The sequence below is a fragment of the Mesoplodon mirus genome, assembly GCF_964341445.2.
Source record: "Mesoplodon mirus genome assembly, chromosome: 13".
Taxonomy (NCBI): Eukaryota; Metazoa; Chordata; class Mammalia; order Artiodactyla; family Ziphiidae; genus Mesoplodon; species Mesoplodon mirus.
Window position 1 is genome coordinate 30,556,012 of NC_138989.1, and position 18,926 is coordinate 30,574,937.

The 18,926-nt window shown below is 37.5% G+C and overlaps 1 protein-coding gene across 4 annotated transcripts in view; it reads right to left on the minus strand.

The window, feature by feature from the left end:
* Positions 1-18,926, minus strand: part of ANKRD12 (ankyrin repeat domain 12) — a 111,329-nt gene that overhangs the window by 13,108 nt on the left and 79,295 nt on the right. For all 4 annotated transcript variants that reach the window (XM_082640121.1, XM_082640123.1, XM_082640122.1 and 1 more), the window contains one exon: positions 6,217-10,931. In XM_082640121.1, coding sequence (XP_082496247.1) covers positions 6,217-10,931 — 4,715 coding nt within the window. The remainder of the gene's footprint in view (positions 1-6,216; positions 10,932-18,926) is intronic.

Sequence of the window (18,926 nt, forward strand, 5' to 3'; positions counted from 1 at the left end):
TGCCACGGGGCAACTAAGCCCGTGCACCGCAAACTACAGAGCCCACGCGCTCTGAACACGCGTGCCACAACTAGAAGCCCGTGCACTGCAACGAAAGATCCCGCACGCCTCTGCAAAGATCCTGCATGCCACAACTGAAACTCAGTGCAACCAAAAACAAAACAAAACAAAAAGAAAGCTGACTCAGTCTATGCATACACTCAAGCGTTAATATAAAGAGACATCCAAGTATGGCAGTACCTGTCTGTGATCCCTGAATATTCTCCCTCTACCTCTTGGAGTATCTATATCCACCCCCCCAAGCTTTTAATCGCTGTCAGCATATTAGAGTGAAGTAACAAAGGTTATCTGAGCACATTTGGGCACAGTTTAATAACTCTGGGGACTCTTCTGAAGGGGGAACAAGCAGATACTGTGTGCCTGACGTGGTGCTACAGGGATTACGCAGTACTATACAGGAAACACTCTTGCCAAAGACACAAACCTGGATCCAATCAAGACTCTATTTATAAATAGTAAACAGTTTATAGGAATCATGGGGAATTGAAAACATGTCAAATAACAATCAGTTGAATCAATGCAGAAAATTCTACAATACCAATAACTTACTGGGGCTGATCATTTTTCAGGTCTCTAATTGCAGTAATGCATTTGATTTATGTGTCTGTAAACTTCTTTAAATTTAATAAGAAGAGGCAAGAGTAGAGTTTGGTGCTATTATTTTAGTTTTGCAAAGTCATACGGGCGTCCTTCAAGCAGCACAGAGGACAAATATCTACTCCTTTGAGACCGGAGTGTCAGAGAAAGCTTCTTTGAGAGGGTAATGCATGAGCTCTATCTTAAAGGAAGAGCCAGAGTAACGAGTTAAGAGAAATGAGTTGTGGGGAAAAAAGAAAGGGAAAGAAGGGAGGGAGGTAATTCATACACGAGAGGACAGTATAATCACCAGCATGAGAACACTCTGGTATCAGGAGGCAACTGCAGGCTGTCCTGAGTTCCTGGAACATAAATGTGAGGGCAGGAAGGGTGGGATACAAGGCTGGAGAGGGCAGCAGGGCCCAGTAATAAAGCTTGTAGTCTGTTCTGGAAACAGCGTTTCTTCAAGCATGACCCACAGAACACTGGGTGCATAGAGATGATTTACCGGAAACGGTCCCAAGGACAAGTTAGTTTGGGAAACACTGTATATATATACTTATTTAGGTATCTTGTAATTAACAAATTAAATTTTAATAGTTCTCAGAAGTTCTACAGTGAAGAAATCTATTTATTTTTAGATAAATGGTGTTTCCCAAACTTATCTGATCATGGAAAACACCCCTCTCTCCCTACTGGAGAAGGTATTTAATCAACATACTGTGGAACACATATTATTTTGTAACACATTAGGGTAAATTTTGTATGTAATGGGGAACCAGTGGAAGGTTTTAATAGTTCACTGCAATATTTGGAGAACAGATATTAGGGGGACAACATTATAGGCAAGGAATTAAGGAAGCACATCACTGTTACACTGGTGTTAGATGAGGAGGGAGTGGAAGAGATGGGAGTCTAAAAATGCGGGTAACTGACTGATTTAGGATAAAAGAGAGGGAGCAGCTGAGGACCTGTAGGTCCTTAGCACGAGGACTGGATGGCTAGTAATAGAGACCACAGGAGGGGACACAAGGAAAGAGAAGCAGGTTTGGGGGCAAGTTCAGTGCTGAAATGTTGAGTCTGTGGAGCTATCCAGTTAGCAAAAAAGAAGCCGAGGAGCGAGGTTTGGGCAGAATATATAAATTTGGGAATTCTCAACATTTATCAATCTATAGAGAAGTCTCTATATGGAGACTTTTGAGGAAACTTTCCTTTTGCTGTTTTCCTCATCTACCTGTAAGTAAATCAGGCATGGAGATTTTGTCTTTTTTAGCATCTGTGAGTCCCAGGAGTCTCTAGAACAGAAGCTCTCTTGACAGCTTCCTTGGGACACCCTTTCTTCTCATGACCCACACCTCCATCCCTCTGTAGGGTTTCTGTGTATACCAGCTTGTGACAAGTCTTTTTCTTTTTTTCCTCCCCCTGTTCATTTGAGTTTTGGGAACCTGACCTAAAGTGTTATTTTTCTTCCCTTTATTTCCTCTGGAAAAACAGCAGCATTCTGGCTAAGTTTTAAGAAAAGCATGTGATAGAAGAATGAACACGTAAGTGGACTCTGCAGACAACGTACCACGTTTATTAGCAGGTTCTATAATCAGATTACATAGACAAAGTGAAGAAACCACTTTGACAAAAAGGCAATTAGCAGACTGAAAGGAAACGAATGGATAAAATATTGGTAAATACGAAAAGTAATGTAACAAAACAATTTTTGTTATTCTGGTCTTTATTACTTTTCAAAAACTAAGTTTCAAATAAACTAGTTTTAGTCCAGTAAACTCAAAAGTACAGCTTTTTATGAGCAAAAGGTGGAGGGTTCGCATATTAGCTCTAGTAAATGTGACCCTTAAAGTAATTTTGAGCTGGGTAAAATAATGGTAACCTCTTAAATCTGTACAATGTTTTAAAGTTTTCAATGGGCTGTGGCATACACTATTTCAACCCGCTTTGAGGTGGGGTAGACATTATTGTTTTACAGATATCAAAACTAAGGATCAGAGAAGTGAAGCGAATTCTTCAAGATCACATAGGTGGTTTGCAGCAAAATCTAAACAAACTCACGTATGCTACTTGGAAATCTACTACTTTTTCTACTACATTGTGCTGTGTGTTTCTCTACTTTAGTAATTCTCATTAAAAACAAAGAAAAAATTCCCTACTACATCCAGAAATAATTCTAAGCTCTGTTTATAACCCCTTTTGAAACAACACTAAATTCTAATTTAATTAAAGTTATATCCCCAGAACTGCTGCAAGGGGATTAAACTTGTATCACATCATCTTTGCAGGAATAAGCAAAGCTGATAGTAAACACAGGCATGCATAACATATACACAAATATGCATCACACCATATACACGTGTATACATACATATACGTATCAGTAGGCAGATAGTGCTAAAAGGGCAACCTAACATGGTTTATTAGAAATTTTTAGTGAAACAGTTTGTAAAAATTTCTAATTTAAATGTGTTCTTTATAGCTTTATCTATATTTCAACCCTATGATACAAATATAGTTCAGTTCAAAGTTCTTATCCTTTAAGGAGAAATAAAGGAAAAAAGGAAATTAGCTTTATATTTTTTGAATCATTAACAAATTATCTTGCTGACAATTTGAAAGAATGACAAATTTATTTACAACTCTATTCTTTTAAATCTACTACTGTTTACTATTAGTAGAATAATATCAAAATCTCTGTCCAAGATTTAAAAGGCACTAGCATCAGGTATATTCCATGAAAGCGGGAATAAAGAACCACCATTCCTCTAACTGTCTGATCTCCTCTGAGCTGGGCTTTGAAAGAAGGAACATGTGCAAAGGCAGGCTATGAACCGGCAGGGAATGGCCTGGGGACCACCGAGTACAGCAGGGTAGTAACCACAGCCAAGCCTGCATGGGAGGACCGTGCATGGGAGGAGTGGGGACTTAGCTTATAGAAAACTGTGTCTTCTTTAGATGTTTAGCCAGGTAGTCATGAATCGTATCTGAGTTTCATATAAGGAATCCAGACAATAAGTAGACTGACTAGCCTAGAAGAGACTGGACTAGAACCTATGGCAGCTGCTCAGAACGTCTGTTTTGCTCATTTCTGATATCCAGTTAGCACTATGCTTAGCACAGTTATTAATTACATGCATATGCAATTTTTGAATATCTGATTATGCTATATTCACATGTGTGATAATGCAGTAGTCTAAGGAGGTCATGAGGTCCCTGTATGACAGTGGTAAGAAAGAAGAGGGGAAAGGAAGTGAGATGAATCAATAGGACTTAGTGACTGATGTGACAGGAAAGAAGAGGGGAGGGTTGAGTTTTGGGTTCCCAGCCTGGGAAGTGAGATAACAGATAATGATGGTAACTGAAGCAGATGGAGCAAAAAGAGCACTTCTGAGATAAGATAAGCATGTTTGGTATTGGACATAATGATTTTAAGGATATTGTGGGACATTCAGGAGACGTCCAGAAGCAGCTAGACACATGGTTATGGAAATCAGTAGTGTATTCGGGGCTGAAGATAGATGTAAGACTAATTCTACAAGAGATCAAAAGTGTCGTAACCTTTAATTGGATTATAGCTCAGAGGGAGAGGCAGACATGTTAAACAGTTAACTGCAACATAACAGGGGAGGTATAAGGAAGACACAATCAATTCTGGTTGACAAGACCTTGCACAGAGGTGACATCACAGTGGGTACAATCGATGGAAGAGGAGAGAAAAGCGGGCCCGGAGAAAACAACATTTTGCATAGAGGGAAGAGCGCTGCCAAAGAACCCAAGTAGTGAAACAAGAGATTCCAAAGAAGAGTGAGTTCAGTTTGGCTGAAACACTAGGTGATTTGGATGAGTGGTGAGAAGATGAAGCAGGAGGGGTAGACTGGGGTCAGACTGTGAATGAATGATTATGCTGGGCTTAGATATGGGTTTTATGTTGTGGGCAATGGGAAGCCAGCTAATCACAGCTGAGATACTTCAATAGGGAAACAGCTTTTTATTGCTTTTCAACGGACATAAATTTAACAACAAGAGAGAATGCTCCAATAGAAAGAAACTAGGAGAAAAAAGAAGTGAAAGACTTGCTGCGACGTTGAGAGTGAGGTAATGACGAGGGCCCTAAACGAAGGCAGTAGTAGAAGGTACAGATACTGGAAGGTAGAATGGTCAGAATTTGGTTTCTACTGTGGGTGTCCTCACTAATAAATACAAGTTTGTTTTGAAGGGAGCGGGTGGTAACTCATTCCCTTTTGGTCTGTGTGGGTCTGAAGTCGGAGTGGGTGTGTGGTTAGGCCCTCCCTCCAAGAACGCGGGGAGCCCAAGGTCACATTCCGTCCCTGAGGGTAGACTCCCCGTTAGCAGCTCCCGCAGGTGCCCTGAGTCACTGTTGCACCTGCATTTATTTCAGTTCACCTGCTTGCTCTACCCGCTTCCGATTCCCTCACACACACACAGGGATTGCTCACAGTCTCAGAGTCAGCTTCCTGGGGAACCAAGCCCATTACAGGTGCCTCAGGTCATTTAGGTGATGATGCCCAGGAGGCACCTATATTTGAGTCTAGAGATCAACAGAGATGATATGGCTCAAAAGAATTTTTTGGGACTAACTGGTGTGTGGAAGACTGCTGAAACCACAGAGAGACAGGACCTCACTGAATGAAAGGTGCCTGAAAATTTGATTCCTGGAGAACTCTGATGTTTAAGGAGTGGGCAGAGGAGCCATAAAAAGATAGAAAAAGATTAGTGAGGCAAGAGGACCAGAAGAGTGCACCATCAGGAAAGACTGGGGAGTGGGGGGAACTTTATGAACGAGATGGTCATGATATCAAATATGACAGAGATCAAGCAGAAAGAAAAAGGGAGAGGCCAAACAATCAGGCAATTACAAGCTCACTGGTGAGCTCTGTCAGTGCACATAACGGTGACAGGAGGAACAGGAAGTGACAGAGAGGAGACGTCAGGCACAGACCACTCTCCAAGGTGCGGCAGTGAGAGAGGCTGAGCTAGACAAACTGTGACAGGCAAGGGGCAACCTTTTTCTCCCTGGGATGAAGGAGACCCAAATATGTTCAGAGTGGGTGGATAAAGGCCAGTGGAGAGAGAAAAATTTTAAATATATTAGCAAGAAGTGTTTTCATAGAGGAAGGTTCCAGAGAAGACTGGAGGGAATGGGATCAAAAGCACATGGAAAGGAATTACCCTGCAGAGAAATAAAAGTATAACTCCTTAGGGTTGAAAGAAAAAGCAGGTAAGGAACAAAATACCATGGACCAGTGCTGTTCAATAAGGTAGCACAGCCTACACACGGCTACTGAGCACTGACTGACACGTGGTTGGTCTGAACTGAGACATACTTCTAGCCCACTGGATTTCAAATACTCAGCACCAAAAAAAAAAAAAAGATTATAGAGTATCTCAGTAACTTTTCTATATTGATTCTATTTTGACACTGAAATATTAAAACTAATTTTGCCTGTTTCTTTTTACTTTTTAAAATGTGGCTACTAGAAAATTTAAAACTATACATGACTTTCGTCACATTCCTAGCGAACGGGTTGCAGGTGTGTATCAAGTGAGGTCACTTACTGTGGGGATGCAGATCTTGCTTAAAGGGTTTCCATCCAGGAGATATGATCCATTAAATGTCACATATTCATCGTAATACTGAGGTGCTTGAGGGATAACACTACACAACAATTTGCGTTTTTCTTCGATTTTTTTCCTTATGTGCAAGTATTCAAAATACGGATTTGCTCTCTCTGAACTGTACGGCTGGATCTCGTCTAGTTTCAGAGAGTCCACGATGGCTGCCAGAGACTGCTGAGTTTTCTCTTTTGCTTGCAGTAAAGAGGGACTTGCTTGCACAGGCTGAGGCACTCTTGACACTTTCCTTTTCCGTGGGTGGTGAATCTGAGGATCATCCTCCTCAGTTAATCTTATTCTTCCTCTAGGGGATGAAGACTCAGCATCTTTATCTGCTAATAGTGTACAGGTGGCAAGAATCTGTTTGCTTTGATTTGCTATTGTATTTGCTTTGTTTCTAGTCATCCTTTGAGGAATTTGGTTTTCAGTTTTATCATCTTCAGCACTTTCTTCTAATTCTACTTTAACTAAGTGTCCGTATCTGTGCATTTCTGGTTGAGCTGGTTGTTGTGAATGGTTTTCCAGACTCGATAAAATACTCTGTTGTGATTCTTCATCTTCTATGGAAAGCAAACACTTTTCACTTTCAGGACAATGTTTTGGATTATCCTGTTCATTCAGGTTTCCTTTTGGCATCCCTGCATTCATTTCACATAAATCAGAATCACACTTATCATTCAAATGAGTCAAAACCAAACTCTCCAGTTTGTTTTCTTTTTCATGTGAAATAACCTGAATATCAGAAGTGCTATTTTCAGCCTCATGGCCACTGGAAGACTTATACATCAGTTTGCTAAATGCATAATGTGTATTTGGCTGGGAAGAGGCATCACTTCCATTAAAGTCCTTTTCTGATGGTAATACAGGCAAAGTATTAGCTTTCTCAAAATTCGGTGCTGTTTCTTGAACAGTGCTTTCAGAGAACACTGGGACAAAGGCATCTGTCTTTTGAACATCTGTTAGGATAAAAGTATTCTCCATATCTTTTGTAGATTCATTATCAGTATCTAAAACAGAATTGATAATTTGAATTGCATTTTCCTGTTGTAAAATACCTGGCTCTTGATTGGCAACATATGACAAAGATGTATGCTTAGAAATAGATTCAGCATCTGAAAGTGATTGGCTGTGAAAAGAGCAAGGTTGCTGTGAAGGGAGAAAGGATGCTGGATCCTGAGCACAAGTGTTTCCTGGCAATTCAGTCTGGTGCAAGGATACAAAATCAATATTCTGTTCTTTCAATATTTTGTTTTCAGAATTACAAAAACACTGAACAGAGGAATCTTGATCAGGTGTAGTAGAATTTGGGCAGATGAAGTCACTGGCGCTTAATGACTCCCGTCTATCAACAGGTATTTCCCATGATTTACTTTGGATCACACCAACCTGATTAGACGGCTCTAGATACACAGGACTGTCCATCAAAGTGCCCACTGCAGCAGTGCTCTTGATACCATTTGTATCAGCAGAAGTATATTTGCTGTTTACAGATCTAGTTGGAGAGGCTGCAAAACTGGAATGTGTGTTAGACGCACTTGAAAGTTCTCTTTCGGGCACATCCGAGGGTACCTCAGGTTTGGGAGAAGGACAAGCATCTCTTGGCACAACTAAGCCATCTTGACTGCTTTCTTCTGATATTGTTTGGAAGTGTTTTGTATGTTCGCAAATAACAGATGGCATGCTACATCTTCGAACTTCTGCAGTTGGTCTCCCCTCATTTATAACTAGTTTAGCATCTTCTACCAAGGAGGACCGGAGATGGGCTGTTGGAAGTCTGCTTGTATACGATGCTTTAATCCGCTCTGGTAGTTCAGCCAGGCTATCGGACTCCCTTTCATGAAGGGCAGGAGATTTGGCAATTGACAAAAACGGTGACTGGGAAAAGGACATTTGGGAATCTGAACCCTCTAACATAAAGTCTGAGTCATACTCCACTGGAAGCCTTGGGGTTGTCACTGTAGTATGGCAAGAATCTTCTGAGCTAGCCACTGAAATCATGGATACAGACCTGGAGCTGAGACCTGGCTTTTCACTTTCTGATCTAGGAGATCTGTTTAAGCTGTTATCTGAAACAAAGGATGACCTGCCTAAATTCACTGTATTTTTGGTGTCCACAGATTGTGACCTGTTACTTACAGCATCTTTGCAACGTTTCTCCTTGGTATAAGCATCAGTCAACTCTGAACTCTTCGACCTAGTAAGTTCTTTATTTTTGGACTCAGCTGGTACATGCTTTGTTTTTTCTTTATCTTTTACTTTAAGTTCTAAACAATTACGATTTCTCAACCGTTCTTTTTCTTTTTGCTTAATCTTTTCCTTGTGTTTTCTGTGCCACTGCTCTATTTCTAGGTCTTTAAGGCTTAGCATCCGTTCAAAGCTGGTCTGCATTAAGTCATCATTCACTAGCCTCTTTTCTTTGGGTCGAGTATCTTTTGATGCTGGTGATGACTTAGGTTTAGGCTTATCTGCTTCGGATTTTACTTTGAGTGAACTACTTAGTTGAACTTTATCCTTGTGTTTGTCTCGTTCTTTGTATCTGTCTATATCTTTATCTTTTTTGTCTTTTTCTTTACCATCAGGAGTTCTCAAAGGCTCATCTTTTGTTTTTTCTTTAAGAGAGAAAGTTTTTTCATGTTGTGCTTTATTGCTGTCTGCTATACTTGACCTCCTCTCTTCCTGGAACTGTTTGGAGTTAGTTATATTTACATTATCTCTAGATTTTTCCTTTTTATCTACCTCCCTATCTTTTTCTTTATTTTTGCTTTTTTCTGATTTAGTATACTCAGTATTATCTGATTGTTTTTTTTTTTCCATCAAGTGCTTCTCTTTGCTCTCTGCAGGATGTCTCTCTTTTTCAAGTTTTTCTTTGTCATGTTTCCTATCTATCTTTTCTCTACTTTTCTCTCTGTCATCAGTTTTTTTAACGGTAGTAATGTTTTTTATCTTCTCACCTTCTTTATGGCATTTTTCTGTGTGATGTGAATATAGCTTGTCTTTTTCTTTTATTCTGTCAACACATTCACTAGGATCTAATCTGTCTTTCTCTGACTTATGCTCATGTTTTATCTTCTTCTCTTTTTCAGAATTTTTTCTTTCAGCCTTCTCAACGTCCTTTTCTTTACTTTGAAACCGTTTCTCAGATTTTTCCTTACTTTCTTTCATATGCTTTTCTTGTTTTTCAATTTCTATTTCTTTTTCCACTGAATGTAACCCTATAGACTCTTCACTGGCACTTATACCTAAAGAACTGAATTCTGTTTCTTTATCAGTTGGTACATTCTCTCTCTCATCTTTCAAATCTCTTATTTTTTCCTCCCTAAAAGATTTCTCACCTTCCTTTTTAATCTTTTCTCGTTCTTCTTTAAAGTTCCTCTCTTTGGAGACATGTTTTTCCTTGGTTGATTTATCCTCTTTTATGTTTTTCTCCAACTTTGATTTTTTTTCTAATGTTAGGGACTCATGTTCCATACTTAAAAATAGATCTTCAGTTTCATCACTTTTAAAAAAATTCTCTTTCCAAAATTCTCTATCAAATTCCACACTCCGCTGCAGCTCTTTAGCACCATCCCTATTTTTGTATTTTTCCTTTTCACCTTCAATTTCTTTTTTATGCTTTTCTTTTTCCCTTTCTTTATGTTTTAATTTATGCTTTTTTAATGTTTTACCCTCTTTATCCATTTTTTTCAGCGTGCAATCTGAGTTTTCAAATGTTGGACTGTGATCTTCATCCTTTATTTTGGCATTTGACTTTTCACCAAATTCTAAGTGGAAATCTTTCTGATGTTTGTTTTTTTCCTTATGCTTACAAGGTTTTACACTTGAACTTTCTGGCAAGAATTCAGATTCTATATTATCATACCGAACGAGATCAGGCTGTAATGACATTTCAGAACTTCCTGGTGATAAACATGTCTTAGAATGTTCTTGTTTTAGTGGTGTTGACTGCTTTTCACTGAGTCCACAAGAATGTTTGGGAGATTTACCAGTGGAAATATGAAATAAATGTAATGAAGTATCATCTTTTGGGCTAAAAGATTTCCTAAAATTCCCCTCCTCTCTGGTCTTTTCTGAACAATCTAGTGCAGTATTAACTGTCAAGTTTGTTACTCTGGTATTTTCTTTCCCCTCTTTTTCTTGCTTCAGCTCTTGGTTCTCTTTATTTTTGTTCTGGTTCTTTAATTTTCTTTTAACTTTGCCTTTCTGTTTGTGTTCATTTGAAACTCCATATTCCTTTCTGGTCTGTATATCAGAATTCGATGTTTCAGCGACAGAACATGGAGCAGAACACTTTTTGTTCTGAAGAATTTCTTCATCTGAACTTTCAGAACTTGAATACAAAACCCTAGATGGCTTTTGTTTTTTACTTTTAAATGATTTAGGATAGAAAGCTTTTTCCTGTTTTGCAAATAAGCTACTCTTTTCTACTTGAGCCTCGTTCTCTCTTCTCAGCTCTTTCCTAAGAATGCGCCTGCCATCGATCATCTTGTTTACTGCTTCCTCCTCGTCATCTTTGAACTCATACTCATCAAGGGCACATGGAAGAGCTGCTTTACTGGGAACTATTTGTTTACTTTCACACATGAGAGAGTCTTTCTCTGTCTCAGAGTCAATATTTTCATCAACACTGGAAGGATTTACAGACCGAGCCTCTTCAGAATCTAGAATAAGAAAGGAAAATCTGCTGTTAGTCAAGAGACAACTGTCAGAAAAGTAAGACTGAGAGAAAAATATAGCATATACATCAAATATTTTGAACAATTCAGAGAAAAAATTCATATTTATATGTAAATAATACAACAGCAATATGTAAGAACTCTGCTACAGTTTTGTGGAAAAGCTTTACAGAGAATCTGCTTCTGGATGACACCCTGTGACACTTCTAAAAGCACACAATACACTGGATTTACAACACAGATACCAAAAAAAGTATCTAATATTAAAATGTATGTATAATATAACGAAGAGGTTCATAACTCAGGGGACTGGATTCAGGAAAACACTGGCTACTAATGTTATGTAAAAAAAAATTTTTTTTTGGCTGTGCCATGCGGCATGTGGGATCTTAGTTCCCTGACCAGGGATGGAACCTGCCCGCATCCCCTGAAGTGGTAGCACTGAGTCTTAATCACTGGACCACCAGGGAAGCCCCCTATAAAATTTTACATATATGTACATTTTCTTTTTTCCTGGAGAGAGAATATTTAAGTAAAATTCTTTGATGCAAAAAAGATTAACGATCACTAACTTAAAGGGTTTATAATTAAGTAAACATCACAGATGGTTTTATATGCTTCAGAATTTTATTACTAAAAGCATAAAAGAGCAAATGATTCCCATAAAGGACAGAACTTGAATAAAGGTGAATGGTTTTAACTATACAAGACACATGACTATCTGCTTTACTATCTGTTAAAAAAAAGAAAAGAAATATATCCCCCAATTATACAGTCAAGATTATAACAGATAAATTGAATAGATACATAATTAGAAAAAAGCTATTTTATTCTTTAGTTTTTTAATTTATAGTTTATTTTCTTCCTAGTTGGGCATCTTTTCTTAGCTGAAATGTACATTGCATACATGGGGCCTCCAACTGAAAAGAAAACCCAGAACTCTAATTAAAAGAAAACTGAGGCCTCTGACCAAAAGAGGAAAAAACCAAACTCATTATAAAAAGTAACCAAACACTTTTTTGGCTAAGTATTTAATAATATTAAAGTTATAAATTTATTTTAATACATCAAGCTTCCTCTAAAGTGATCTAGCTCCCAAATATTCTCTTTACATGGAAATTCAAATTCCAGAAGCATTTTAGAGTGTCTGTAAGGTTTTGAGCACTGGATAGGAGCTGTGGAGAGATGACAATCTTATTTTTGCAGAAGATGTGGTCATATTCTAACACAATACTATTATTAAGTGCCAATGAGTGACACGGTTATATTGACATGTGGTATAAAAAAGAAGATTTTTGGAATTACAACTGCTTGTAAGCATAACTCCATTCCCAGTTATCAATACTGCAATACAGAGTATCAAGCCATAGAACTTTATGCTGCAAAAAAGGAACAGCTGTTTTGGAAGTAGTATTTATTCTGCTCCTTGATTAAATGAATACAAGAATATGTACTGATATGACAGGTGTTATTTTGTCTTATTGGTGCCTTATTTACAATTTGTTCTTGAGGACTGTTCTCCCCTTGCCGTTTTTAAGAACTTGATTTTTTAGGGTTTATATGTAAGTATTCTATTTATATTATTTCTCATTAGGTAAGTTTTACTGGAAATTGGGAATGTTTTTTTTCCTTTGTATATCCCACAAAACCTTAATTCGACACTTAGAATCAATCTTAAGTAAATATTTATTATGCTCCTCCAGGCACAGAGTACTAGGTGCTACGGGTGACATGATGAAAAGAACACAGTCCTGGGCTGCAACAGTTACACAACCTGATAATCGCTAAAATGGCAGTGGGCACTAGGTCCAAAGGGTGCACTTGGGAAAGAGTCAGTATACTGGGAGAAGTGAGGGAAAGCAGGCTTCTCAAAGCAACAGCACTGAACTGAGGCAGGAAGGATGTATAGGAAGTTCAGGTAGGATTTAATGGCATGAAAACAACTATTATGAAAATAAGGAGCTCAAACCACAGCATGTTCCATTTCATATATGGCTTTTTTTCATTGAACAGTTGTAGATATTTTCTTTTGAAGTTGCATTTTCTTTACTATTGTTTTTAAGGGCTGCATATTACATGGATTTAATGTGTAATCACTTAAACGGATTCTCCTGAGGGGACATTCAGGTTGTCCTATTTGATATTATAGATACTTAATAATTTAGAAAAAACTTTGTATAGCTTGTCAGTTGAAAATAGCAGTACATAAGTTAGTCTGTGTGTGTGTGTATGTAGGGAAAAAGAAATGAGAGAAATACATCAAAATAGTATCCATATTAAACTCTGGCCAGAGGAATTATGCCTTTTTATTTTTTTTCAAGTTTTGCTGTATTTTCCAAATTCCTAGCCTAACACATGTATTAGTTTTAACATCAGAAAAAATATTTTTAAAAACTTCACTAATAGGTATAAAATGGTACCACTATTTGTTCGATTTTTTGATTACAGGTGTGGCTCATTTTTCCATGTGTTTTTATTTCTCCTGTGTAACATCACTTTATAATTTCTTCATCCTATTTTCTTCTGGTCTTCTTTGCCCATGCATATTAATATATTACTTAAATTATACTACACACATACTCCTGTGTATGTTTCAATCACTATATCATAGTGCTTACCATTTTGAATATACATATTAAAGGTCAAATGCAGATTCTCTGAGTTACACACATACGTGTACCTGAGAGATGTAAGGCTGTCATCTGTGCTCCCGATTCATCAACTGAAGGTAATTAAGCAATGCTCTCCAACACAGATATGTTTTTTCCCCCCATGGTTCTTTTAAAGAGACTCCTACTTTTTTAAAAGGGAAAAATATAAGTTTCTAAAGTGAATAAGTTAGCCTCATGACACATGATATGTCTGTGATGAAGAGTGTGGAATTACCCCAGGGAAGGATAGCAGCCTGGCTCTGGTCACTGAGTTGCACCTGCCCAACAGGCTCGCTCCTCTCTGCGCGCGATTCTCAGCACCAGCAGCAACGACCCTGCATGGTTCTCATGAAGCTGGCTAGTCTGTGACCCCAGCAAAGATACTACAATTCTGTGATGCCATTTCACCACCAGACCAGGCTGAAACCCTTTTCTTCCCTAAGCAGTCCAAGCCTTTTTGATTTACTTTACCCAGGACTATACATCAAGCTGGTCTTGGAATTCTAGTGCAGTAGTAACTTAAAAAAAAATGTCTGCTCTGCCTCCCTTAAGAGATGAGTGCTTAGAGTAAGAAATTCACCTAGAACCCAAATCCTCAAATCCTTGTTCTCAAAATGGCCATGGTTATCATTATACTGCATTATTTTCTAATCTGTTGTAATCTTTTTAGTCTTTAATATCTATTTAGTCACTAAATTTGAACTCGTATTTAAAACATTTTACCAAATTATTTCTGATAAAAAGCTCCTTTTAAAAATGTTCATGTTTATCATCTCAACAATTTTATTTGGGAAACTAGGAAGAAAAGTGAGAAATAAGCAATCACTAAAATATTAAATTTTTCATTAAAACATTTTTCTTCTCCATGAGAAAATGCTAAATAACAAAATGAAACTTAATTGATAAAAAACAAATACATTTGAAAGTTGCTCTGTACCTCTCAAGGCACTCTAAGATATTAGGCAACTAACACTAGTGACATTTAAAGAATAGCTAAATGTTACTTGAGATCACAATTATCCTTAGGCTTGACTTTTCCCCTACTGAGGCTACCATAAATTTCCATCTTATCTTGTATGGAATCCAAAAGGAACAGATGTGACCAATGCAGGAAGATGACAGTATATAAAGTAAATCCCTCCTCCTTCAAAATCTCTCCAAAATAACCAGCATGCATTTGACGAAGCAATTATATTTCACATGCCTGACTAATAAGAAAATCAACAGATTCTGGGCTTTTAAAATAGTCTGATTATATTAATGATTACACATCTTCAGGAAACATAACTACATTCTACTAATGTCACATATACTTCGGGAGTGGGTGATGACAAAACGAAACTAAATATACCATGACCCTAAACTTAAAGAACTTATAGGCAAGTCCAAGTCTCTACTTTTCCTCTGAGATTCAACTGCCTAACCTGGAATTTCTCGGACTCCTTTCAACCACCCTAATTCAAGACTGAAAACATTCAACTCATTACTTTCTCTTCCACAACTGCTTCCTCTTGCTGCTAAAAGCCAATGTTTTCCCACCTCTGGCATGACAACAACCCACTAATTCAAACTAAAAACCTCAGAGTCTTTTGCAACTCTCTCAATTCCTCAGCTTCCAAATTCAACCGTTCAAGTGTCACTCTCTGGACTATCTCTTACGTCCATCTTCTCTTGATCCCCATGGCCACTGTCTCAGCTCAGGTCCTCACCAGTGCTTGCCTAGATCAGTTAACACCTGAAACCACAATGTGGCCAGCATTACAGATCATATCATATTTCTTCTCATCTGAGGGTTCCTGCCTCTAGGATAAAAGACTTCCCAAAATCGGAAGCACTATCTCTACTACTACTACCATCAACTATTAATACCATCAATTATTATCCCCATTTAAGAGACACGTAAACAGAGTAAGAGCTAATAAGTAGCTTGTCCAAAGTCACCTCACCATGAAGGGATATAGCCCGGGGTGTCTTCATCCGCCTTCAGAGCATGTTCTACACATCATCTCCCATCTTTCATTCCTTCTTGCTATACACATTTGCCATACCAGTGTATTACTTCCTATTCCCCAAACTTCTATGCAGGTTTATGTAGATTCTCATCAGTTATTTTTTTAAACAACTGAAGTATAGTTGATTTACAATATTGTGTTAGTTTCAGGTAACTCAGTTTTATATATATATATATATATGTATATATTTTTTCCATCTTTTCCATTATAGGTTATTATAAGATACTGAATATAGTTGTGTGTAAATCCTTGTTGCTTATCTATTTTGAATATAGTAGTGTGTATCTGTTAATCTCAACCTCTAATCTACCCCACCCCCACTTTCCCCTTTGGTAACCATAAATTTGTGTTCTATGTCTGTGAGTCTGTTTCTGTTTTGTAAATAAGCTCCTTTGTATCATTTTAGATTCCGAAGATTAAATATCATATATTTGTCTTTAATCAGTTACTCTTTATTATTTTCCATCTACCTAACTAGAAGATATTTTAGATTATTGGTCAAGGAGAGGTGCAGTTCAAGAATTTATATTTTAGGAAGGGCATAGGGGTAGGAATCTGTTGTGGGGAGGAGGTTGGGTAGGGGACTTGTCTTGAGGCTACATCTGCATTGGTATTTACTTATATGTTTATTTGGATTGATCTGGAAGGAGGTAAAGTTAACTTCTCATTTACCCCTGGGAACATCACTGGTTTGAAACCATTCCAAAAGATGTGTATATTTTATTGCTGCTATTCTGATCATTGGGATTTGGGAGGTCAAAGATCGTTTCCCAGGAAAGTCAAGGGGCGAAGAGAAGGCTATCTGTTCTACAATATCTCCTATGCATTCCACCTATTCTGGATGAATAAGTGCTTAAATACATGCATGCACATGCGCACACACACACACTTCAGCTTCTTGTAAACTTATAAAAGTATACTACTTTATTAATAAGCACCTGTGTAAATTATAACACCTGGAGAATAAAAAACTTAGGTATTATCTATTTGTGGGATGGAGGATGGTAGGGATAGTAGTGCATTTACTGAGAATAAAAAGGCCTATTTATGGAATTTGGGAGTTCTTTGTGGGAAGGTAACCTCCAGTGAGGTAACTCTACTGTTCTGTTTCTGTTTTTCACTTACCCAACAGATACTTCAAATACAAGTCTGTGACTTACACTTAGGGACTTTTGTAATACCTAGCATGTGCAGATACTTAATAAATGTAGAATGAGTATACAACTAGAGGGTTTCAGAACTGGATTAAGACGTCAAGAAATCAAGTCGGGGTGCTTATGGTGGACAGACAGGAGGACTGTAGAAAGGAACAGAAACATGTAACACAAGTAGAAACTAACACATCACTGTAAAGCAATTATGCTCCACTAAAGGTGTTAAAAAACAAGCCAACCATGTAACACAAATTTATCCACTTTACAATTTTGTTTAATGTCCAAGTGCCACTGACTACTACTACTGTCTGACTCATTCATTGCTGACGTCTTCTTAAAGTCAGCACTCTGAAGAGGTGGCAACCACTTCACCCACACGGTATCAGTTCCCACATCACCGGTCACGTGGAGATTAGGTCTGTTACTTGAACGGCTTTCAGCCACCCTTAGATTTTGGATAGCCTGCACTTTCACACCTTATGCACTAACACTTCCAATATTCTTCCTATACTGAGCTCATGCTTTTATACATCAGCTGCTGAACATTTTTGAGTCAGCCAGAAATTTACTTTTAAACGATGGCACCATCTTTATATAGTGTAGTGTCTGTACAATTATTTGAGTACATATGTATTTTGTATTTTATGAAAAAGGAAAAATTAGTCTACTTCAGAAGCTGAAGTAAAGACTGTTTGTTCAATTGTGAAGAAAAGGAAAATTAGAGAACCCATATAAATACTAGATATATATTAGAGTGTGTCACATTTTGAAAAGCAGTGATGAAAAATAAGGTTTTAAAATTATGGGCAATATTAGCATGTAAAATATTTAGATAACTTATACAGAGTTTATGCCAATACTAAGTGCTAGAAATTAGTTTCAAAAGGAGCCTAATGTTCACCTCTGTCTTGACAAAAATTAAGAAAATTGATCAGAACCATTAAAATAATCTGCTCAACCTGTGGCTAAATCCCTTTGTAATCACCACAAGCAACTCTTTCTTTTCAATATTAAAGTCAGTTTACCACTAAACTCATTGTAGGTTAACAAAGAAAATGTGAAATTGAGGTAAGAAAAATACTTGGAAAATAGTTTTCCTTAACTAAAATCATGGAGATGCAATGAGCAAAATCCAGACTTTGGGAAAAACTGCCAGGCACATGATTTTTTCAACAACAGAAAAATACAAGAACATAAGAATGGAAGGGGATATTTACAGATTAAAAGATACTCAAACGTATCACCCAACTGCAATATATGGACTTCATTTGGATTCAGATTTTGAAAAAGTTGAAAAAAACTTATGATTTTATGAGGCAATGAGAATTTGGAACAATAACCAAATATTTACTAGTAATCCAGTTTAGTTAGCTTAGGTATGATAATGATATTATGTTTTTTTTTAATTCCTATCTTTTAAGAGGTACCTACTAAAATATTTTCTAATAAAATGACTTCAAAATGATGGGATAGGGAAGAATGGATAGAACAAAACAAGACTGGCCATAAGGTGGTAATGATTAAAAGTGGGTAATAAGTATACATGGGTTCGTAATACTACTCCTCTTTCTGCTCTGTACTTTCACTATAGAGATTAAAAATTAAAAATTTCTATATTGGGCTTCCCTGGTGGCGCAGTGGTTGAGAGTCCGCCTGCCGATGCAGGGGACACGGGTTTGTGCCCTGGTCCGGGAAGATCCCACATGCCGCGGAGTGGCTGGGCCCATGAGCCATGGCTGCTGAGCCTGCGCGTCCGGAGCCTGTGCTCCGCAACGGGAGAGGCCACAACAGTGAGAGGCCCGCGTACCGCAGAAAAAAAAAAAAAAAAAAAAAAATCTATATTGAAACTAAAAACATTAATTTGCATACAATTAATCTATTTAAAAATGTTTTCAACAATGACTATATCATGCAATGTACAGAATTAACCCCCCCCACCATAACATATACACTATACTTAGGGAGTTTAAAAATAAATAATTTTCTGAGTATAAAATCAGGTAATATGTAAGCACATTTTCAGGAATACATATGAAAAGATACTCTTTCATTAAAGACAGTAAATTAGTTAACTGTAGGCTCTATGGCAAAAAACAAAAAAATCATACCAGCAAGGTGACTACAGTTAACAATACTGTATTGTATACCTGAAAGTTGCTAAGG